Here is a 24627-nt window from a genome sequence, read left to right as displayed (position 1 = left end):
CTCATGCTCTACCTCAGATGTGCAGAAGAGTCGTTTTTCATTCCTAAGCAATTAAGGTCACTTCAGCAGTGACTTGTTCTGACAGAGTCTTAAAACTTGTACATAACGTTAGGAAAAATGGAAACAAAATGCTGATTGCTTTGGATTTACACTGACTGACACTTGAGGTAATTATCAGTCTCTTTATAAATAGTGGTACATTAATCTAATTATGCGAGGATTTAGTGCCAAGCATTTTGCCCCATGGTTAAATCCTTGAGATGCAGATGAGATGGTTTATAGTGAAATTCTTTGCAGTAAAGCTTGCCATCTACTGGCACATCATCCATACTACCAGAAACATGGCCATACCTGCAGCTATTGCAGGAACTGGCACAAATAACTTAGTGTAAGAAATGCCAAAAAAAAGACAGTTTTCACTTTGTTTTTTTGTTCTTGGATAAGATTATTTAAAGATGATTTAAATTTATTGAAGTGATCTTGTTAGTGTATGAATAATTGAGCTTATACAATTAATCAGGACTAAAAATGCATTCTTTTGGCTGGTAAAGGCTTCTGAATGAACAGAAATTACTATAGTGATACAAAACAATTTTTATGATGTTAGAAATGCATGGCAATGAGGATAGAAGGCCAAAATTGAATTAGGGAAAAGTTATTATAAACAGGGCAGGAATTTTGAAATGGCCAAGGCATTTTGGCACAGATAATCTGATGGTTAAACTCAGTTTGTTCCTCAGTAAAGCAGCTGATTTTGAAAAGCTTACCTACATATGTTTCCTGACAATTTCAAGCAATTTTTTTCTGTGATCCTGTTTGAATCAGAGATTTACTGAATTCATGACCATTTTTCAAAATATTCTTCTAAGTTAAATTGATAAGATTAAAAGTAAAGTGAATTGATGATCCCAGATTCTGACCATTAGCAATCTCAGCCACTCAAAGCCCCCAGATAAATCCTTTGCAATCTGTTTTGGGTGCTTTGTGTCAGAAATGTCTTTCAGCACTTGTTCTTTCAGGACACGACTCTTCCTAAGTGTTGGTGAAATATCATAATCAGTGACAGCATTTAAAATTAAATTTCAATCACTGCTAATCACACTGTTATGAGCCAGAGTGGCCATGCCTGCACTCTGCTAATCATCTCATCATGTCTGAAGGCTGCTTGTGATTTGCAGTGCTGTTCTTCAAATGTGCCTTCTGCCCTTGAAGGAGGACTATGAGTTTCACAGAAGCTCTCAACACTAACAACTTTGGAATCTTTTACATATGCTGCAAGATTTTCTTAAGAGAGGCTTCTTAACAGAGCCAATCTATTTTCTAGGGGGGGAAAAAAATCTAGGATAAGATAGAGAACTTCTTGATACCCACATAGTCATCATCACTGATGATTTTACTATGCTTTGAGGACTTTTCTCCTTTTTTGTTTTTTTTTTTTTAACAAATAGTTATTAATTTACATATTTGAATTAAAACTGGGAAGCTACACAAGCCAGTGTAGATAAAGCAGGTCACAACAAAATCTGACTTTTTACTACGTCATACATTTTGGGGAAAAAATGGATAGCAAAAACCCCCTGGTCTATGAGTTGAGACATTAAATTTTAAAAAATACTCTTAAGGAAAGAAGGATTGAGTTGCAATAACAAGATTGGGTGTACAAAAAAAACCCAACTCCACCATCAGAAAATGTGTTACCTGTGAGTTTGGTTTTTTGTTTTTTGTTGTTTTTTTTTTAATTTGTTGGAATGGCATATATAATTGATATATTTCTGGTGGTCAGTCACTAGAAAGAGGACCAGATCAAATGAAGCAACCACTTCTTCTCTTAGTGCTGTTACTTCAGTCTGGATTCTGTTGAATTAAAACCAGCATATAGCATTTGTTCACAGCTAAAGGCTTACATTGTGATCAAATCAGCTCACCAAAAATGCCATGACGGTAGCGAGTTTAGATAGCCCACTGGCTTGGAGTCAGAAACATGAACCTTCAATGCTCTTGCTCATTACTTGTTTGAAACCTGTCCTTGAGAGTTTAGAACAAGTGTGTGAATCTGTGTCACTGAAATATCAAGCTCTGTTACTATACTGAGATCTTGAAATAATTATCATTTAACTGGAAATTTTAAAGTATTGCCCAAGGCATTTCCTGCTGCATTGAGGAGCTGTGGCTTAGGTGTAATTAATCCTCTCTCCATTTATCTGCAGTGCACTGTGACACAAAAAATACAGTTCATCACTATGACGATAACTTCACTGCAAAGACAGCCTTAGAAAGTTGTGGATGTGCAGATAGGTGTTCAATCTTGAGATATCAAGAGGAACTAAGGAAGAGATAAGCACAGCTGTATAATCAGCAGGGACAGAGATTGGGATCAGGTACCTTTACAATGGACTGAAAGGCAGAGATGTCACTCCTTAATCAGCATTTGGCAAATGGGGAAGGAAAGGATAGGAAACCACGTTCTGGATAAAACAGAGCTAGGTAAGGGCTATCTTAGCCCTCAAAATAGCTTGCTCATGTAAAAAAAAACATTCCAATTTTTCCACACAGTCTCAACCTTTCTAAGTATTGCACTAATACAATTTTACCCCTTCCCATCTCCCAATACATTTGTATTACCATCTTAATTAATCACTGTAACGAGCAGCTTGTAATTCTTATGGTGCCATTTGTCCTTTGCAAGCTTCACATGTGAGTAAATCACCAGCCTTCAGACCCCACCTGCTCTATCCACAGCTGGAATCATTATCACTCCATTTGCTCAATGGAAAATCCTACTTTGGGAAGGGATGATCAAACTTTTGCCAAACAAGCAAACACTTGTGTCTGCAAACACTGTGGTCATAAAGAGTTAATCCTTAATCTTTAACATCAATTGTGTGTCCAAAATTCAAATTTAAATTTAAATCTTGAGTCACATTTATTACCCTAGTAACCAGCACCACACACAGGCAGGAAAGAAAAAGGGTAGTAACACAAATATTCCATTGCTATCAAAAAAAAACCAGATTTGGTTTTGGGTGCATTTGTATCAGTAAAGTCAAGGAAAGTAAATTAACTTATTTTTCTGAAGAAAAATTATGGTGTGTTAGTGTAAGAGTAAAAATGGAATAAAAACAATTTAAAAACAATGTTGTTCAGGCAACACTATACGATTAAAGTTATTTGTGATTGAAATTACAGAACTGGTTATTAAACCAGTGTCTCCATTTCACTCTTCCCTAAACTTTTCTGTTCACACTGACTTGCTGCTGGTCCCTGAGAATAAAGGCAGATACTGCTGGCTGTTGTTGTCCTTCACTATCTTTTGACATTTGTGCCACCCCAGACTCCCTTACCCCTTGAGCACTGCAGCAGCAGCAGCCCTTAACAGCTGCACCCTCTGACTGCACTGAGCACCACGGCAATGGCACCAAATAAACAAATTAAAATGAGGTGAATGCCCTCTCTACTTCTAAATGTAAATAATTTTTGGCTTTCACTTTATTTGGCATCATACCCTAGTATTTGTGCTGGGAACAGGAAGAGAATCAGGTCCAGGAGCTCAACAGGGCTCTTATGCATTGAATTTGGAGGATTTTTTGTTCAATTGGACATCAAGGCACAATGCAAATAGACTGGTTTCTAATGAGAATGAAAGATTTTATGCTCTGCTTCTTTACCTCTATGTTTACTACTACTTTATGTTTACTACAGCAGTGCAGTTTAAGGTAGTAGTGTACAATGATCATCCTGCTTTTACTGTACACAGATATTTTTGTTTTTCTAAGATGTAGAGCAGTGTCTGATCAGGCCAGGAGGCAGCTGATATTCATTGCAGTAAATGATGTGGACACAGATGTAGAAACTGAACTGATTTCTGCTGTGCAATCCTTGCTACTGTACATACTCTCTCTGAATGTAGCTCTCCCCTTTAAGAGTCTCATTATATCTGTCCTCATTTTTATCTTCTAAGTTTGCAGAAGAGAAGCAACATGAGCATAATGAGATATTCCCTGTCCCTCTAGAAATGCTGAATTTTTTTTTCTGTTGAGGTCACACAGCAGGATTTATTCTTAATAGTACAGAGCAGGATGACTCCAGCCAGGGAAGTAGGAGATAGATAGGTGAGCAGCAACTGCATTACATGGCAGTGGGAACCTGTGGGCCAGCCTCAAACTTGCCTTTTTATCAGCTCTTCAGAGGTAAAGAACATAGAAAATTTTTTTTTGCTCAAAATCTGAAGCACTTTTATTTAGGTAATAAGCTTGATTGCTTATAGGAAAGACTTAGTAATTTTGTGGGTTAAATGCCTTTGTCCCAAGGATTCAATCAACACCTTTCATGCCTGAACTGCTCTTAAGGCTTCATTAAAGCTGGGGACATCCTCAGCATGTAACTCAGGATACAGAGCCATGTGTGTAAAGATGTCTCCTGCGAGTGAAAGGTTTTGCCAGAAATAGAAAAGCTTAGTGGTTTAGTTAGGGGTGTGAATTATGTCTTACACTGTAAAATGTTATCCTGGATTGACTTTAGTGAGGTTTCTTAGCGTACCTCAATGAACTTGTTTGGATGGGTGGATTTTTGGTGCCTTTGTGAGAGGTGTTGCTCCTGCCTTGCTCCCTAAAGCCACAGGCATCTACACCAAGTCTTGTAAAATTAATGGAAGCACAACCTGCTGTTTATAAACCCTATATCAGAACCTGATATTGAGGGGTGCAAGTGGTGCTTGGGAAGAGGAAAGATGAAAGCAGTGCTTGCAGTTGGGAAGATACCAGCTGTATTTGCAGCTGTGCTAGGAAGGAAGGAAGGCCAAAATGCATACCTGGGAAGTGGATGCCTGGCAAAATAACAAGGAAAATGGTGCCAGAGCTAGAAAGGGCTGCAGAAAGACCAAAGCATGGTCTCTTTCTCTGCATCAGGAGGGGATTTTGAGGAACAGAGAGGGGGTAACACAGCATAAAATTCAGTTTGTGAGTTTGGGTGAAATCCAGTTGCTCCTGCTTCTGTTTAAATTCCAAACAGTTGAAAATAGGGAGTAAAGGAACCATTTGTCTCTTGAAGAGGCCAGTCTCACCTTGAGAGACACAAGATCTCACACCTTCTCTGGAGTCTGGAAGGAGTTTAAGGCATTTTTGTAAGACAGAGGCCTCCAGCTGCCACTAAGCAGGAGGAGCTCCTGACTCCTCCTGAATTTATCCTCAGGAAGGAGCTGAGGGCTTGGCTGAGCTCAGGATGCTGCCCCTCAAGCAGACCAACTACTGCTGACTTGCAGCACTGAGTTTGGTTTAGGTGAGAATATGCAAGCAGCTGGGCTCCCACTGTGCTCAACCACTAACACAGGAGGGAAAAAGCACTCAGGAATGCTGCCAAATGCTGCTAAGAATCCTTCCAGTAGAGGGGCTAAAAACTGAGTACAAAATTGATTTCAGGTCCAAATTCTGTGTTCATGTGTTGCTTGAATTTGAAAGTCATTATAAGACATCTTCAATCTCCTTCAGCTGTGGTTCTGCCATTCATTACTTCATTCCCTTTTTTAATATGAAAAGGGCATGAAGCAGTGATTCTGATAACACAGTGGCACATAAACATGCTGTGATTTTAAAATGTAGCCTGAAATGTCTATAACACTGACCCAGGTACAATTTCTTTCTGTGAGTCATAACTGGATAAGCTTAAAGCCCTGATTGATAGAAATGCATCCTAGCAGCCTATAACACAGGACAACCCTTTTAAAAAGTCTCTGGGTGCAAAGCCATGTTCTGATGTGTGCATATGTTGAGATTGCCTGCAGTAGCTTCTCAGTAACACAACTGAGGACTAGGATGTTCCTGATCACATCAAACTACAGCATATCAAAGTGATCATGCTGCTTCTCCTGTCTCCCCAGACTTAAAAAAAGTAATCAGTCCTGTGACAGGTCAGTATTATGTGGCCAAAAATGCAGTGCACTCTGCTTTAAATGCCACAGGACTCAGAAGAAGTGAGCCCAGTGTGGCTACAATGGGCAATAAGTACAGAGAAAGCAAGGCCGTGCTTTTCCAGCATGAACTTTGTAGAAGAGTTCACATTCCAGCCCTTTCTGTTATGTGCTAAATTATTTTCAATAGAAATCACCTACAATTAGCTCTGCATGAACTAATTACCAACTGGCATTTCAAGACTGCCTGGGGAAAGTTGCAGCTCCTGTGTTTTGGGACAGGCTGGAGTGTCATGGGGGACTGGCACAACACAAATTTCCTCAGCTGTCCTGCTGAGCCCCTGTGCTGAGGGCAGCTTCCTCTCAGAGCCAAGCTCATAACACTTATTGTGATGTGATCGGGAGCTGCACAAGTTGCCCTCACCGGCTTCATACAAACAGAAATCAGTCCCAGGAGCAGCATTATTTATCATTATCATTATTTAGTGTTATTATCATGTCAACTTCTGCAGAGGGCTGGCCTTCTGAACACTAGTTCCAGTGACCCATGAAAGTGAACACAGTCATGGCTCTGACACAAAATCTGTGGCAGCTTTCCTGACATGCAGACTGTATTGTAGCATCCTAAAAATTCTACTGACTTGTAACAGAGCAAGAATGAATTTGTTTCATGGTTCTACCACTTTTTATTTCCAGAGCAGGTTTGGAAGCACTGAGGCGGAGCGACTGACCCAGAAGAAAAGTAGGTATTGAAAATCCACTATATAATTAGGGATACCTTTCTCTTAAACCGTTTTGAGATGCTTCACTGTAGAAGTAAAACAAAACCAGAATATTCATCAGCATCAGGGTATGCTCAGGAGCCTTCCCTGGGGAATATGCTAAGAAATAAGCCTTCCATACTAGAAGAATATCAGTAAAAGTCAAATTGTTAAAGCTTAATGTGATGGTGTGCTTTAGAATAAAAACACCAGCCACTAGGGCATTAAATATCTGCTACAAGTGAAGAGGTATTCAGCAAGCCTTTATCAAAATTAGATCAGTACCACTTTTGCTAGTAAAATGATGAAAAATTTAAAACCATGAATATATGAATGAATGTTTATTCATCAGTAGCAATCAGTACAGTAATTTCTTGAAGGCTTTTTAAATTTCTATTTCCCCATTAATAGTCTCATTTATTTTTTCTGTCTATTTAATGTATGGAGGAGGTAGATCTAACTCCTCAGCTCTCCTTTCTTTTCTAGTTGTCCCTTCCCTGCCTTAGATTTTTTTCCATCCATTCTCCTTTTCTTCCTCTGAGGCCTAATCCAAAGCAGACTTGGGTTTCATGGGCAGGGATGGGATATTACAGTAAGTTTGTGTGGCTGGTGAGTGAGCTCGCAGTAATTGTAGCCCCAGGACACAATGTCAGTGGTGACACCAGCTCCACGGGGAAACACAGATGCCCCTGTGCTCTGCTGAAGTGCTCACACTCCTCAGAATGATCCAGAAGACAATGAAGCTGCTCTGGCCTGCTATTCCCCTGTATATAAGATTTAGCCATCCTGTTGCAGTGACAGGGGTGTTTTGTTTCTCACACTCTCTAAAGACACAGGGAGACCTCTGGGTGTTGGTGGTGTGGTGGCTGGGGAGTGGAAAATAAGATCAGCAAGCAGGAGTAGGGAACTAAAGCCTCCACAGCTTGACATCCAGGTGCTTACTCTTACATCAAAAAAAACTTTGGTGCCATACAATGATGAAAAAACAAAAGGAATACCCTATTTGGGGGCAAGGGGTCTTCCTCACAATATCAGTCCAGACCTGCCAGTACAGAATATATTATAGGGCAGCATCCTGCCCTGCTTTATGTTAAGTTATGCTAAATAAATAAAGGAGATCTATGTGACAGGTCTGGCCAGGGTCTGGCCAGGGAAAAAATTAAGAAAGATTTCATGGCAATAATGAATAAGTGATGAATAATGAATCTAGTGACTATCTTGCTGGGAGCATATTTTTTAGAGACATCTATGATGGGATAATCCCAAAGGGCATCACATGTCATAGTGTGCTGAGAGGCTGCAGAACAGATTGAGAAGTAGTTTTCAGTACTTGATACCTAGGGATCTTCAAAAGCCATTTCCTCTTAGGATCAAATTTCATTTGATCATTGGGGTTATTAGTTACAGATACCTTGAACAGAACAAGGCACTGTTACTGTACCCCTCAAACAGTGTCTCATTTAAAATGAACAAAATATTGTACTTAATTAGGGGTTCAGCTCTGGTGTCTTTTCAAGGGACTTTGGTATTGATTTTACCATGATAGCCTACTCTAGCAAATATTGTGCCATTAATAATAAAGGGAGATTGTAGACATAAAAGTGTAGGAAGGAAGAACCAAAATTTTTGTCATTCAGTTTCCCAGAGCAGTTGGGGTATAACCATCTAATATAGCATTTATTCTAAATGCTATATTCTATGGTTCAGAAGTGTCTGCACTTATGTGGAGACCTTTCCTTTGTGCCATTTTCTTAATTGTATCAAGACTTTGCTTCATCAAGTGAATTCAGGCAGAAGCATTTGAAGCTTAATTTTCTCTCTGGATAAATAGAAGCATATTTTTTCTGCCTTGACTCTTTAGGCTAATTTTGCCTCTGTTCTGTTTTTGTCTTAACTTGCTTTGGTCATCATGAGTAAACATATGAAATTAGCCATAAAATTAACCAGGTGAGCATCAGTCTGCATATGTGAATGTTCACTTTATTTTTATCATGTGTTGATTCATCCTTGTCATCAAAAAATTGCATTAATTGACTGAGAGAGTTTTATTTCTGTAAGTTCTGGCCTCATAAGAAGCTTTCAGTAACATTTTCTTCATACTGCAATCTTATAGATGTGTGGCAGAGATATATTCAGGATTTACTGAATGGCACTCATGGGTTACCTCTCAGAAAGCAGAGGGTTTCACTCCCCAGCCATGTGGGTCTCATTCCTGTTGGGGTGGATATGCAGAGGCAGGGGCAGGTCTGGGCCCCTGCTCCTCCTGCCTCAGGGACCTGGAGGGGGATTGGGAAAAGGGGAGCCCTGCAGCCCAAGCCTGTGCCACCTCATGTGGCTGTTGGATGCCAGGATAGCCCTGCAGTTTGGGAGGTGTTGGAGAAGAGCCTCTCTCTTTGAGGAGAGGGGCAGTGCCTGACCACCAGCCCTGCTGTCCTCAGGGGCTCTGAGGCAAAGGGAACAAGCTTCAGATGGCTTCCCTCCTTAATTTATTTAGGGAGAAGACAGAAATCTGCAGTAATAGTGGGGGAGAGGGGAAAAGATGTTCCTCCTGGAGAAGCAGTGCTTGTGTGACCTGCAGGGAACACCACAGATGCCCTACAGAGCAGTGCTGATGAGCTTCTGCTTTGCAAGGGATGAGCTTTAACTGCACTTTTCAGGTAAGATATGGATTGTAAGCATGCCAAGATAGTAAAAAGTATTTTTTTAGCTAAGTTTTTAATTGCTTAGGTGTTCTTGTAACTACTAAGAATTTGAACTAGTATCAAATATATATGCAGGGATTTCTTGTCTAAAACAATCAAGCGAACAAGCCACAAAATAAAACCCATCAACCCTCCCCACACGGTTCCCGATGATCAGAATTCTGACTCAAATCAACAGTAGTTTTGTCAAATTCTTGAATCACAAAGTCTAACTTGTCAAGTTCATCACTTTATTATGTCCATACTATATCCAGTTAAGGAGTTGCTCCGAAGTTTAATTCAAGCAGAGAGATACTAAACTTACCCCATTTGTGCCGGGATTTTTACCTGTTACCGCAATATTTGGCACTTGTCAGACTGATTGCAATGCTTTCTTTCTAGGCTTCTCTCTTCTAATTTGTGAGCCAACAAAACAAAATTCTGTTTTATTATTAGCAAAGGGATCTAAAGCTCCAGCTAACCTGATTTCTTTCTTCTGTGGCTGCCTTTCTTTTCTGGCTGCCCCCAAAATGGATCCCAGTTTGAATGGCACACTTGGGAGAAATCATAGCTGGAGGGTTCCAAGGCAGCATTTCAGCATCCCTTCTCCCCAGGAGATGGGCTGAAGTATCTTCCATAATGTACCTGAGCTCATGGCAGTAAGAGGGATTGTTATCTAGGAATATCTGAATTTCAGGTACAGAAACCGTAACTGCCAATTGTCTTTGAGATTACTTTTGCCAGCCTTGGCTGAAGACTTGCTTAAATCAGCTTTTTATTAAAAACTCACTAGGAATGTGGTTTATAAAAAGCAAAATCTTGTTTTCACTAGCCTGTAAATCTTCACAGTTCCTCAGCAATTTTCATAACACTTTTTCTTTTTCTTCTCCGCATTGTCATGGCTGTTTGCTGCAGTGATTGAGTTTTCTTAACTGTCAGAACAATGTCAAGACAATGTGAAGACAGTGTCAAGGCAAATATAGAAGGGTGACAGTGTGAAGGAGGGAAAGAGAAAAGAGCTGTCAGTACTCAGAGTGCTCTCTAGAGAAAATATTTCCATGATAAAACCATTGTCACCATGCGCTGAGCAAGAGAGAATAAAGTGGGGTTACTGCACTAGGAACATGTCTGGATGACAACTTGGAGTTAAAGAAGAATTTAGAAAAGCAGTTTGTGAGGATGTCTTTTGTCCATTACTCTTGTCCCATGTCATCTCCTAGATGATGCTCCCTAATACTTTTTTTTCTCTTTCTAAGCTAAGGGAGGGAAGTTATTGCATTGCCCACTGAGTTAAAAGTGAAGGGTTTTCCCACTGGATGTGATTGCCAAACACTTTATTAGGTGTCATGAGACAAGACCCCTGCTTGTGGATAGTCAGCACTGAAAGGTGCTGAGTGTCCTGCTCCCAAGTCAGTTTGGAGTTAAGGCACAATTTATCTCCACAGTGTATTTTTTCCTGAAATATCCTTGGAAAGGTGACACATTGTCACAAGGATGAGCAAAGTACAGAAGTGCAGCTCATCTGGGGCTAAATTCTGGTACCAAAACCCTGTACTACAGTACATCTCTACTGAAGGCTTCTGCAGAGTAAGGTGCTAACCTTTAGGACAGTTTTCAGGTTTTAAAACTAGGCACTGTTCTTGCAGAAAATCTGTGAATTTGATCTTTGTGCATGTGCTGTTCCTTCCTCCTCAGCCTTAGAAATGGGGAAAATGAAAGGGTTTTCTACTGTTTCTGTCCTTTTTCTGGACATTGAGATAATTGGATATGAGAGGGTTTGTCATTATATTGCAGTTCCAGAAAAACAGACACCCTGTTGTCAATGATTTCTAAATAACATTATAAATCTCACTGGAGAGGTTTAAGAAAAATTTAATCATAAGTAGTTCTATTAACTCCACCAAATACTTCAGGGGTTATATTTTCAGATACAAATATATTATATATATATTATATATATAAATATATATATATATATTCTTATAAAAATAAGAATTAAGTGTTAACTATTCAAAATTGAAAAGGCCAAGTATTTTCCATATATTGCATTTACATATTTATTATTATTTATTTTAAGGAGGTAGTTTGAATAGTTAACAGACTTTCTTACTTGTTGCGTATGAAATAACTGCACCGTAAAAATGCTTGCTTTTTTTGCCATTATCCTATTGCTGGGTTATGCTTATTTGCAATTCATTAAGTATAAAAGCATCAAGCCTAGGTGATCTGTTTAGATGAACTGCAAATTTTATCCCCAGCTGCAGCAGCAACGCTCAAAGGAAGCTGCATAAACTGATTGTAGCCTGGGTTATGTATCACTGAAGACTGACTTTTCCCCCTTGCCCAGTTAAGGTTTTTTAATCTGAAAATAGTCTGCCATTTTGGATTGAGCATCAGCTGGAGAAGAGTGTGTTTCTTGCCCGGGGCTCAGGTGCCTCCTCCCATTAGTGTTCGCACCTCAGCCATCATGTGCCTCTAGTAATTGCTGGATCTCTCCAGTCCTCACAAAGGAAGGGCTGTGGGATGGCAAGTGACCTGATCCCTTCAAAAGTGGCAGCTAAGAGTGATCAAATGAAAGAAGTGATAAGTAAATTCTTACAGTCAGCAATGGAAATTGCACACACAAAAAATGCCTCCATTTGGTATAAGAGTGAGCAAAAAATAATGCAATTTTTAAAAAATAAATGCTTGCCATATTACAGATCTCTCAGGCACAGGAAGAATCTGGAAAACTGTATTTGTGTCCTCCTGCTAATACATATCTATATTAATGTGTGTGTATAACTTATGAAGGGAGAAACACAAGATCTAAATTTAGTGATTTGAACAGGGAGATCACTTGGATTATGTTCACAGCTCTCTCAATGCAAGCGAGGTATTCACCTTACCCTTCTCAGCTCAGCATTCTCACCTATAAAACTGTCATGTGTCTCCTTTCAGGCTCTGGGGCCCAATCTGCTTATGTGTTGTAAAACATGCAAAACACCTCACAAAGAAAAAGCTGAAATTATTTTCATGGAAGAAATTTTCTCTGCACATTTGCAAGGAAGAGAAAGAATCTAAAAGAAGTCTGTTCCTCCACACTTGTATGACTCTGCTGGGCACAACCACACCTCTAAGGATAACTTTCAAGTTAGCAAATGTCTTTGAGAGAGTCTAAACTGATGTCTAAACTCAAACTCAAGGTACAAGTGTAAGTGCAGGGAGGACAAATGAGTTTTACAAGGTGAAATGCTGGACTGACCATGAACATGAAAGCAGAGCCCTTGGTATTAGCACAGGAAAATGTTAGAATCTAAGACCTCACTTGAGAAGCAGAACTAATTAGAGAAGATTAACAGAAATGAGGCATGTAATAGCTGGAATAGGGCATGACTGCAGTTTGAGAGGCTGAATCACTGGACGAATCGAGGCAAAGATTTTAAAAAGACCTTTTCTAAAGGCAAATGACAATTTTTTTAGATGTCCCTGTGGTAACTGAACATTATTACAGAATTCAAGCTCTTTTCTGCACATAGGAGTTTCCTCTGTGTTAAGACTGTTTTCATCCTTGATGTCTGGATACATTTCTGAGCATAAGTCATAACTTCATAACTGAGTCTGCAGTACAGTGGTAACTCAGTGAAGACTTTTCTTTGGTGGTTTTTTTTTTTTTTTTCAATTAGTCTAGTAACTGATTTTTTTGTTTGGTTTTTCTTTTTCAAAAGGAGTTGAAATATACATTGCAAAAATATACATATTTTTGCCACATACTTTCCACTTCACAATTTTTCCTGTCACTGACAAGCTTCCAATGAATTTTAAAAACCGTTTATTACTGAATGGTAAAAATGTGTCAGAATTGGTGAGATAGCACTTCTCATACACTCCCTGAAATAACTGCTTTACCAGCATTCTAGTAATGGGCTCAGCTAAAACCCAAGTGGTTCACTTGAAACAGAAAGCATTGGGAGGGACTGTCAGTGATCATCTAGTCCAAGCTGTTGCATCAACTAGAGCAGAAAGCTCAGTACCCATTGCCTGTGATGCGACTACTTCTCGGAATTTTCTGTATTGTTTTGTACAAATTTCTTATTTTTGGAAAGCCAGGTTTACTGTAAGCATGTGTAACCACATGCCTGTGGTTAATGAAAGTTTTGGTGCTAGGGATTGCAGAAAAGAAGCAGTCACCCCTGAAGACCCAGAATTCTTCAGGCTGATTCAGAGCCTTTGCATAAAAGACATGCAGGTTTAAAAGACTGGAAATCCATCTCTCAGCTCTCTGGGTGTTTGCAGTTACATTAATAAAAGTAAGGAAAGGAGATATCTATAGAAATGTTGACACAGTATGTCTGAAACTGAAGCACAGTTAGATAGCATTGGCAGTTGTTGTGTGAGTGCCCTCTAGAACATATTTTTATGTTAGCCCAAAGAAGAAATTGTGCAATTCAAGATGCAAACACATTTGTGATGCTGTTTATCTCTTGCACAAAAATCTCAGGAAGTGTAATAACAGTCTCCATTTGCTTCTAATAGTATTGAAGAATGCAGTTCCCACAAAGTTTAGTTTAAGAGCTGGAATATAACAAGCAGAGTAATTGTTGCCAGCCAATCAAAGTATCATTCTCAAAATCTCAAATATCTCAAAAGACATAATTCTCTATCGCCTTGAGAAGAAATCACTCCTGATTACAACCCCTCACTTCCTGGTTTCATAAGCAAAGCCATGCTGGTCCTTGCTGGACATAACACAGCATCTTCACTGGAATGAATGGACTTACGAAGTTAAACCAGAAAAATTAAATTGAAATCAAATTTGCTCAAGGTTCTTTGTGGAATAGCAGAATTACAGACAACAGATGCCTGTGTAACTGCAGCAAAATCATTGCCAGCTCAGAGGTGTTGGCTGGGGATACAGGAGGGCCACTGTAGGGTATTTTCCATTCTCCCTGGGCAGTGAGAACACTTACAGATATCTCTGGGAACACAAAGTGCCTGCATGAATCTGTGGGCAATTCCCCCAAAAAAATAAAGAATAGAGTGTTTATGATTTTAATATATACAGAATATATTAAATATACAGGCTATAACAGAAGCACTCTAAAAATGGATCTGATTTTGTTATGCTGTGTGCAGAAAACTACATTTCTCCCTTTTTTATTCCCTTCTATCACTTGTCAGATCATTAGGTCAGTGTGTTTGCTGGAAAGACTCATATTGAGATCATTCAAAGGTGTTCAGTGTCAATTTTTCCTTCTTCTGTTTAATTCCATTGAAGTTTTGCTCCAAACACCTCTCAGTCTTATCACTTCACTACTGTGGAAAATGGTGGCAGTTCCAAGTTCCCCACTTGTTTTTTAGGAAACACAACATTCTTTGGAAAAAGTTTTTGAATGTGAAAATGACAATTGATTTTAGTAAGTTTAATCTTCTTGCACTTTTCCATGAGCTCCAAAATGGGAAGATGTTAGACTAAATTGAATCAGACATTTAAGACATACTTATGAGAAAATAGAACAGATAGTTCTTGTTATATCAAACTGAGGGTATTTTTACAAGGATTGAGGCTTGCAAAATGTTCAATACCATTAGTATTACAACTTGAATTACAAATGTCAGCTGTATTTAATGAGAGAGAAGGGATGGGTTTAGTTAGAAAAACTGAATTGGTAAGTCCTAGATGATGTCTAGACATTTGCTTTTTGCAGTTGCATTGCAGAGGCATCTTCCTCCAGTAGGTGCTTCAAAAGCAGCTGTGATGCCACAGCCAGTATGACAAACACCCATGAGTCTGAACACAGTGAGTGTCCACACAGCTGAAAGAAGAGATCAGACTCCATTATCTGCAGCGAAGAGCCAGCAGTATAACTCACCACCTTCCCAACACCTGGAAAGCGAGCCCCTGAGAGTGTGTCTGAACTAATACACATCACCTTGCTGCTCCTTGGGCATCAGCCACCTCTGTTGCAGGAAGGGTGCAGCTGTGCTGGCTGTAAGAAAGGCAAAAAACACTACAGAGGTCTGACATGGTGTAAAATACCCCAACTGTGCCTACTCTTCTCCAACAGCTCCTTAATTTCCTTTGATAAGCTCATAAATAGAGGATACAGAGAAAGAAGGCACCAATCTTGGGAAATAAGCAAACAGGCTGCATAACAAAAGAAATGTACAGTAAGAAGAAGGGAATAACACTGATATATCAGAGATTGCACCAGAGCTATTAATTGGGATGAAAATATGCAAGGCCCTTGTAAGTTCTTCTTTTCTCTGTTTAATCTTAAAAGAATTCTGAAAGTCAGCCTCCACTGATTCTTACCATAAAATGTAGGAAAATATGAAAAATGTGTTTGTGGAATGATACATATTGCCACAAGGCTTAGCTAAACACGTGTATACTGCTGTATACAGATGTCTTTTCAAGGCTACATTATTACAGTGAGAGTTTTGGATTCCCTGCTGTGAGTAATCTGTCAGTGCAGGTTACTAAAATTGCAGTTGCTTGGATCCTTGCAGACTGATGACTGTCTATCATTCTGAGTCCTTGCTTTGGCTTCCTGTCAAATTATGTTGTTTTCAAAGTCCTCTAGCTCACATTCAAAGAAGGAAAGGAATGTGTCACAGTTAAATTCAGAGTTAGGGCCCTCCTTGTGGAAGAAAAAGCTAATTAAGCGTTCTGCATCATCCTGTTGGAAACCCAAAAAAGGGAGACTGGAACCATCAAGGGAAGAGTGTGGCCAGTGTATGCTGCCTCTTATGCTGCCTATAGCCTCCCTGGCTGTCTGAATGTGAATTAGAGCATCTCTGGCCTTTATTTCAGAGGGGAGTCAGACTTTGGTAGCACCACAGTATAGGAACATAGTTGTACCTCTCACAAACCTCAGCAAAGGAGCTCAGGCTATTGTTTCCGTGGCTGAGCTCTAAGGGAGGGGTACAAAGCTGTGTTTGTTTACTCACAGCCTTGATCTCATTCACTGTGATTGAGGGCACTTTGAAGGAATGTGTCCTGTCTGCAGAGCCCCAGACTAATGCAGTTAAAGATGGTTTGTCTATCTCATTATTCTCAATATTCAAGGAAAATTTAAGGGACTAGGCTTCCAGTATGCTCAGCCTTGGGCAGGCAAGCAAAAGCAGTAAAAAGAAGCAAGGAGTTTCTCCCTTTGCCTGCCAGCATCCACCCAGGCCACAATTATTCAGGCACAGCATTTCCCAGCATAGAAGGCTGCACCAGGCAAGTGCCCTGATTCTTAGCTGCTGGAGAGGGGACACTGTAATGGGTTAGCAGCCCATGACCCTTTTCTACCCACAGAAATATTTAGCCCTTGAAATATTCTGATTTCTGTCCCCGCTGATAAGATTCCAGGCAGGCAGAAGCTGCCCTGACCCTGAAGTTGCAGCAGCCTTGCTTTGTTGATGCCTGGAGAGGGACGTTTTGCTGGGACTGGAGGAGCCCTGCAGAGCTGCAGTGGCAGCTGTGTGGTGCCTGCCCAGAGGCCTTGTCAGCTGCAGTCTTTGTCAAAAGATGGAAGCAGATTCCTGTTGACCCATTTTATGGGAGAGTAAGATATAATCAATATAAAGTAAACATAAGAACCCCATTGGAAAACCCATTTATGTGGGTTGTTGGGGTTTTTTTGCTGTTTGCTGGTGTGAGAGGGCTTTCATATGATATAACACTGGTAATGGCTGAGGAAACAGGGAAGTGAGAACTGACAAAACATGTCAGTCCCTAAAACCAACAAATTAATCTGTGATATCAATCTGGAAAACAAAATGTATTACTTACCTCCTTGCTGCCTACTGTCTGTGACTCCAGCTGAGTCAATTAGTTTTAAAGGCTTCCCTTAGAAAACATAAATATCAGGATCTTTTTTCCATTTTTGGGCCACCACAAAGAGCAAAGGGAATATTCAAGGTTGCCTAGAGATTGAGGCATTGTCTAAAAGATTTTCTTAATGATGGGATCTGAATTATAAAATCAAACTCAAAAATAGAAGTATCTCTGGGAGGTCTTTGCAAACCCCTGTAGGCAGGATCAAAGGCACTTAAGTTGCTATTTCTCTGACTTCTTTATTAGAGAGAGTTAAGTCACATGGACTAAGGCATGTTTATTTATTGCTTTGTTGTTGGCTGGATATATATATTTAAACCTTGATATTTCATAAATAAGTGATTTTTGCTGACATCAAAATAAAATGTTAAACTTCTCTTAGATGAAGCAGAACACTTACTGCAATGTTAATTGGTTGCACTGTATCCAGAATGACCAGTTAGAACAGTTTCCTAGGAATCTACTGCTATTTGTTTTTGTATAGTAAGTTCCAGCCTTGCATTGCATTTTTATATGAAGTGAGAAGCCGTCAGGTTCAGCAGGCAAATCAGGTTTTTCATCCCTTTTCAGGTTTCTGACCATGAAAATTTTGATATTGATAATCCATTCATTAATTATATATTTTTGCATCATACTGTCAACATATCAAGTATACTCCAAATGCAAGTAAAAATATAAGCGATTTCACTTTAAAAAAAAGCTGAAAATCAAACTAAATGATCTCTTGCATGGAGGTACTTTCTGTTCTCATTGTAATCAGTGCCTTCAGTAGCCAAAGTGCTTATTTTAAATCTAGGGTACAAAAATATAAGCATTCTTTATGTCCCAAAGAATGAGAGTAAACTATTTTCTCACTGAAATTTAGGCAACAATTCTGTTTTTGCTGCAACTAGGGGGCTGGGTACAGGCCTGCCTTTGCACAGTACATAATCCCCAGTTGTGCAGAAGGGAAGGGAGCCATCTGCTTACCCTGCCCCAGAGCTGTGCCTGAGCTGCCCTGGAACCTCGGTGCCACCACAGGCCTTGGGGCAAGTCCCCACCTGTGCCTCTCTGGGGCTCTGTCCCCTGAGACCTCCACAGATCCCCCCCAGGGTGGTGCTGACTGCCCATGGTCTGTGTAACACCAGCCGTGAGATAGCAGTCTAGACAATCTCTGGCAGATTTTTATCTAACCCATTCATTAAAAAGTTCTGATATAGTGTCTTATTATCCTTCAGTTGGGAAAGTTCACACAAATCTTCCCTGATGTACATGGAATTTATTATTTTCCAGCGCCTGCCCTTCTAGAGGTCACAGGGAGTAACTGATCTCATCACCATCCTTGATTGCCATTCTCTTTTGTGGAGGTAAGACTGTAATCATGTCTTTCCTCAGGCTTCTCTTCCTGTGACCCTTTCTAAATGTCTTTCTATTTTTTATGTCCCTTTCCAGCATTTTCCTAATTGCCTCTCTCTTGTTCAGAGCAGCACTCAAAACTGGATACAGCCAGTACTGAACAGTGCTCTGTACTCTGTACTTGATTGCTCTCCTATGTCTTACATGTCATTTTACTGTCAACACACAACAGCAAAATATTTGCCTTTCCCTGCAACTTTTCAGTGGGGAAGTGCCCAATTTGGCCATCAAAATTTGAGCACTCTCTAAAGAGCACTTGGTTTTTTTCTGAGCTTCCTCTAACAGAGAGGAAAAGGTATAGAGATTTGCACAAGGACAAAGTTCCCTAGGTACTTTAGGTTTATCAAAATAACACAGGGAGAACAAAAAACTGTGGATGGATGGATGGACGTATAGATAGACAGACAGACAGACAAACACACATATAAACTTTGTGTGGGGACACCTTTGAAAGGTTTATGTATATACTGTATATATTAGGTGTATATTAAAACATTATGTTTATGTCCTCTGCTTGTATGAAATGCTTTAAATTTCCAGCATCGGTTTCTCCTGTACATTATCATGGATACAGGATAACATACATAAGTGTTTCAAGATCTGTGTGAGGTCTCTACTGCTGATTAAGTATGAATGATAAAACACCTTTTTGCACAGCCTGCTTTCTTATCCATCAGACTCTTTCCTAATATGTCATTAGTCACAAACAACCTGCTTAGAGAGATTGATCCATGTCCCTGCTGCAGAATTCCCTTTTTGTCCCATGACTGTGAATACATCATTCAGTGGTTTGTCCTGTATCGCCAAAATCACTGTCATTTGAGGGGTAAATTTTTGAAGAAGCTGATATTTTACACTGTAATTTCTGAATGACAAAATGGGATATGGGAAAATGTTTAATCTCCAGAGATTCTCAGTGGTGACAGTTCCCAATTCACAGAGCACACAGCAGAGAGGGGGTCTGTACTCTGTTCTTGGAATGGGAGGTGTAGCACCCTAAGGATGCCTTGTAATAATTTGAACTGAGTGCCTCAAGTACACTTGTGGTTGGGATGTTCTTAATGTCACTTCTACACATTCATCTTGCAGAAGTTTGTCTCTTTTTAAAGTTACAGGTCTACTAGTTTTCATTCTTAAGATTTAATTTCATTCCAGAGATGGAGATGCTATCCATAATAAAATATATAAATGAAAAGGAAAAAAAAAACCAACTAACAACCCTGCACCATTACAACTAGTCTAGAAGCTGCTGCTTTTAACTTACTGGAGATAATGGCAGACATACGAAGGATGTTTCATTTTTGCTGTGCTCCAGATGCAATGTGCCAGGAGAGGAGGCAGGGCTGCAGGGCTGTTGGTGCCTGTGCTCAGAAGCTGCTGAGTGCAGCTCTGACAGGCTCAGCTCCACAGAGGGCTAATGAGGAGATGCTGAATGGGATGTGAACTCATCAAACCACGCTAACAAGACTTTGCTGGAAAGGTCCTTGCATCGTTTGAGTGTGCATAAGGGATGAGCAGTGTGAGCAAAACCACAAATCTCTTTATAAGCAGAGCTTTATTCCTAACACAGTAATTAAGCAGTAATTAGAAGTTTCGTGAGTAATGGGAATAGTTGTGTGAAATTAAGAGTTCTTGTCCATGGGGAAATACTACATAGTGCCAGCATCTCAGAGGGGTGGAAAAAGTAAAGCTGCAAGTAAAGCTCAGATATTTTGCTCACATTAATAGCAATCCCAAATGAATTTCCACTCTTAATTTATGAATATGTGAACAATTTATGAAGCGTTCATTTTGAAGTAAATAATAACTTTTTTCAGCTCTGATGAAAGGCCACTAAAGTGGAGAAAAATAAAATCACAGAATTATTTGGGTTGAAAAGGACTTTAAAAATCATCTAGTTTGAACACCCCTGCTGTGGGCAGGGACAACTTCCACTAGACCAGGCCTTGAACACTTTCAGAGATGGGGCATCCACAGCTTATATGGGCAATAGTTTTGACCTTAAAATACTATTTTTCTGTATTTTTCCCAGAAGGAAAACAATTCTGCTGTAGTGGTAGGTAATCCATTGTAAAACTTGTTAAAAAAATCAGTACTTGAATGTTGAATTAAAAGATTTTGAACTTGACTTCAGACAGAAGCACTTTGATAACTGATGTGTAAATATACCTGTATTTATCAGAATTTCTCTTCCTCTATCTCATAAGCAGCTCTCTGCCCACATTTTCATGCTTGTAATTCCTGTTAGACAATAGTATGGCAACAATGAGTTATCAGTGCTCTGGATTTGGGACATGCTTACTGTCACCTGTTGTACATACTGATTCATGGTCCCTCCTTATACAGACCTCAGCATCTCTGGATGCCCCCAGATTAATTTTCTGTGAGTAGTTCGTTTAGCATGATTTGTAGAAACAAAATGCCATATAAACCCAACTTGTATTGAATGCTTACATACAGAGTTCATGGCTTCTAAATACTATTTGTTTTCCAAACTGTTTAGAATAAATAGTTATACAGAACATTCTGCCTTTGAGCAGGACCTAAGATTAGAATCCTTTGGGGGAAGAGAAATCCAGTAAATTGATTTTAAAAACATAATGACTGATACAGCTTCTGTAAATATCATCAATCACCTCTGTTCCATTTTATCCTCAGCTTTTCTGTCTTGGTCTTTCTCAGCTTTAATTTTTAAATAGGGAAGCAGACAATTTTTAAGCAGTCAATTCTTCTGCTTCTGTTTCTGTCTTACCTGTTCACAGTTATGTTTTTATAAACAGAAACTGTTAGCAGTTTTAAATGGGGTACAAACTTTCTAAAGAGAAAACACCTATCAAGATCATTAAATGCACAGCACTGACAGATAGAGATATGGTGCTGAGCCTGATTCTGGTTCCTGATGCAGCTGCTCCATCCTGGTGTATCAATTTGTATCACACTGTGGCAACAACCACAGTTCTACCTGAAAAAGTTCTCCAAGACTGAAAAGCCCCTTGCTTGAGACTCGCCATATGACCATAACTCAGAGAAAATCTGTGCCACATCTGAAATGTCATCCCAGTTAAGTGGGCAAAGGAAAAGGCATAAAACTACATAAAATTATTTTCCTCGCCTTTGGCATCCTGCACTGAGCAAAGCTCACCCGAGGTGAAAACCAAAACTTGTATTTATCTTCTTTCTTTAAACTGATTCCTGAGGGCTTTTTTCATGCTCTCATTCTAGGTATGTCCTGTTGTGAGTTAATTTAGAAAAAGCACTTTGGCTTCCCCGATTCACATCAGTACATCCCCAGAAAGAAAATTACTAGCATAAAACTATGTTTCTATGACATTCTGTATTTTTCTTGAATTTTCAAGTGTGGTATTTTTTTCAGTGCTGGTTGATTCAACTGCATCTGTTTTCTTTTTAGTCTTTAATTTATGTTGGGCTGTAAACTGTCCAAGCAACAATTTGAGGGATGCAGCAACAGAAGGCGACCCAGATTACACAACAATGTACACTAATGCCAAGTCTTCTTGTTTAATGGCAGCTGCTCAAAGCTTTGTGTTATTCCTATTCACATGCAGTGGACACAAATCAAACAGCCTCCTCAGTCACACATCCCACAGATCCTCATTTTAAACATGTTCAGGAGCTGCTGCTTTTCATACACAAACAGCAGCCCATTTAGCTTCCTCGGCTTGTATTTACTCTCAGCCATCTGACACAATTATCAATGAAACCCATTGTGACTTCCACTATTTTGCACACTTCTGTTTATGTGGAAGTTTGCTGAGAAGATTTTTTCTCTATAAAAGTAGTTGGACTTTCATGCATCCATACATATTTTGCAACACCAAATACATCAAATTTGTTTAATAACTGCTTTCTCTAGAGGCTGTAGTTTAAAAAGTATATATAATAAAGCAATACTACTGGAAAAACATAACATGAACAGTTTAAGCAGAAGATAAATTAGTCTAGATTTTAATCAGAAAGGTTTAGATTTATTAAATGAGTGGTATCAAAAAGCAGACTTTAAAGTATAGGTACAGTTTTAGAAAAATAATTTATTGCTGTACCTTGAATGTGCAAAGCAACAAAATGCTTTCCTTCCTTATTTAAAAACAAAAAAAAAACAAAAAAAAAAAAAAAAAAAAAAAGTTGAAGCATGGAGATCAGGAAAGCTATCAAGCAACGAGTTCATACAACTTAGTTTCATGGACCAAATTTTTTTGGCATCTCCATCAAATTTTTAAAGCCTTCTGACAACACAAGCTTTCTGCTAGAAGTGCACGTCTAACCATCTTCCCAGAGGATATGTCAGAACAATAAGAAAAAGCGCAAATCTTACTTTTTAAATGGATGAGCAGCAAAAAACTGAGGTAGAAGATGTGTAGAGAGTTAATTCTTGAATGAGCCATATTCGTCTTGATAGGGCATCCTCCACAGAGTTGCCTGTTGTCCAAAGGGCCGGTGCTGATCCTCACTGGTTTCTCCTCATGTCTGAAGCTAAGGGCACACCCGGGGCAGCCAGCCCCCTACGAGCCATCTCTGCCCGTGCCCCCCAGCCTGCTCACTGTGAAAAACCTGCAGACTTTGATTCAAGAGGCACTTGCGCTTGTTAGGGCTTTACTTCGGCAGGTCCGAGTGATTATTCAAACCTGGTGCAGATTCGTGTGGGAGCTGGACTGGAGTCTTTCCCTGGTGCGGGGAATGGTGCGCTCTGCTCCGCTCGGCCGCCCCCGCAGCGCAGCCACGGCACAGCGCCCGGAGTGCCCAAACCTGATCACTCATTATCGCCCACCAAACCCGGCTACACCACACTCCCAATCCACAATGCAAACGCTGGAGGTTTTCTTGCACAGTCTGCTCAGAAACACTTCCTGCTTTCTGATTTTTTTCTGTTATATTACACCGTTTGCACATGAAGTGAAAAGATGAAACATCCACCTTCTGAGTCTTTAGTTAGTGAGATGTTAGCTTGCTTTCTTCCTTAGTATTAATTTGTTGTTGTTGTTGTTGGTATTGTTTACACTGGAGTGACTAAAAAGCACAGTTCTAGGAGCTGGTACAGAACGTCTGAGCTTCATCAGGCTGTGTTATAATCTTGAACTGCTCGTGGAGGAATCAGTCACAGAACCAGAAGGTGTTCCAGCAGGATCAGTAAGAGAAGGGGGTGGCGGCAGGGCATGGACTCCATTTGGTTTTAGCCAGGACTGGTATTAAAGAGCTGGTATTAAGTGCCATCCGCCTGTCTGTACAAGGGGAGTCTTCCCCAGCTACCCCAGCAGCTCCTCACCCCTGCACGGCACAGGCAGTGTGCTGTTTGTGCCCAGCGCTGTCTGTGTGCAGTGCCTCATCCACGGACCACCACTTTGTTCATGGATAAAATCCTTGTCCTGCTCTAGCAGAAGGGAAAGTGAGGGCAGACAGAAGCAGCCCCAGGAGCTGTATTCATGCCATGATCCAGTACAAACTCTGGCCCTCTGGCACCTCACACACCCAGTCTGTGTGTCCACTGTGGGGAAGCTGTGCCACAGCAATTAGTGCCACAGCACCATTCCGGTTCTGAGACCAAGACAGAGACGTCACTGATTCACTGTTTGGCAGTGAATCCCCTCTTTCCACCACCTTCACCTCTACCCATCCTCCTGGTCTTTGGCTCTTGGCACTTACTCTCCCTGCCTCAGTGAGAATCCAGGCATTCCCAAGCTCAGGAACAGCCTGAAAAATCTCGTTGGTCATTGCTATGTTATGTTACTGTCAAACAGATAGCAGTCAATACATTTGGTATTGTATTTGTCCTCCCCACTTCAGCAGAATGTTAATCCCCCAGTTCAGGAAGCCTTTGATAATGATAATGTCAGATAATGAATTTAATTTTACATGTACACTTAACTGAACAAAGTACAAGCTGAAATTCAAGTATATGCTGAAGGCCTCAGAAGAGTAGGAAGCAGACTGTTGATGCCAAGATGAATTCACTGAAGTTGTTTATAATAGGTAGGTACTTTCACATCACTCATTAAGCTCCGTGAACTAATTAATTTAAAATTTTTTCCTGCAGCAAAGCTCCTCCTTCTTTCCCATCTCACTTAT

At 40.0% G+C, this 24627-nt stretch overlaps 1 protein-coding gene across 1 annotated transcript in view; it reads right to left on the bottom strand.

The window, feature by feature from the left end:
- The window catches only part of CRB1 (crumbs cell polarity complex component 1), a 93871-nt gene extending 70549 nt beyond the window's left edge, over positions 1–23322 (bottom strand). The window contains exons 1-2 of the mRNA XM_058842839.1: positions 23162–23322; positions 22880–23037 (exon numbers count right to left, since the gene is read on the bottom strand). Of these exons, the coding sequence (XP_058698822.1) occupies positions 22880–23037; positions 23162–23322 (319 nt within the window). The remainder of the gene's footprint in view (positions 1–22879; positions 23038–23161) is intronic.
- Positions 23323–24627: the final 1305 nt, after the last annotated feature.

The sequence above is a fragment of the Poecile atricapillus genome, chromosome 7 (genome assembly GCF_030490865.1).
Source record: "Poecile atricapillus isolate bPoeAtr1 chromosome 7, bPoeAtr1.hap1, whole genome shotgun sequence".
Classification (NCBI taxonomy): Eukaryota; Metazoa; Chordata; class Aves; order Passeriformes; family Paridae; genus Poecile; species Poecile atricapillus.
This window is presented reverse-complemented; position numbering and strand designations above follow the sequence as displayed.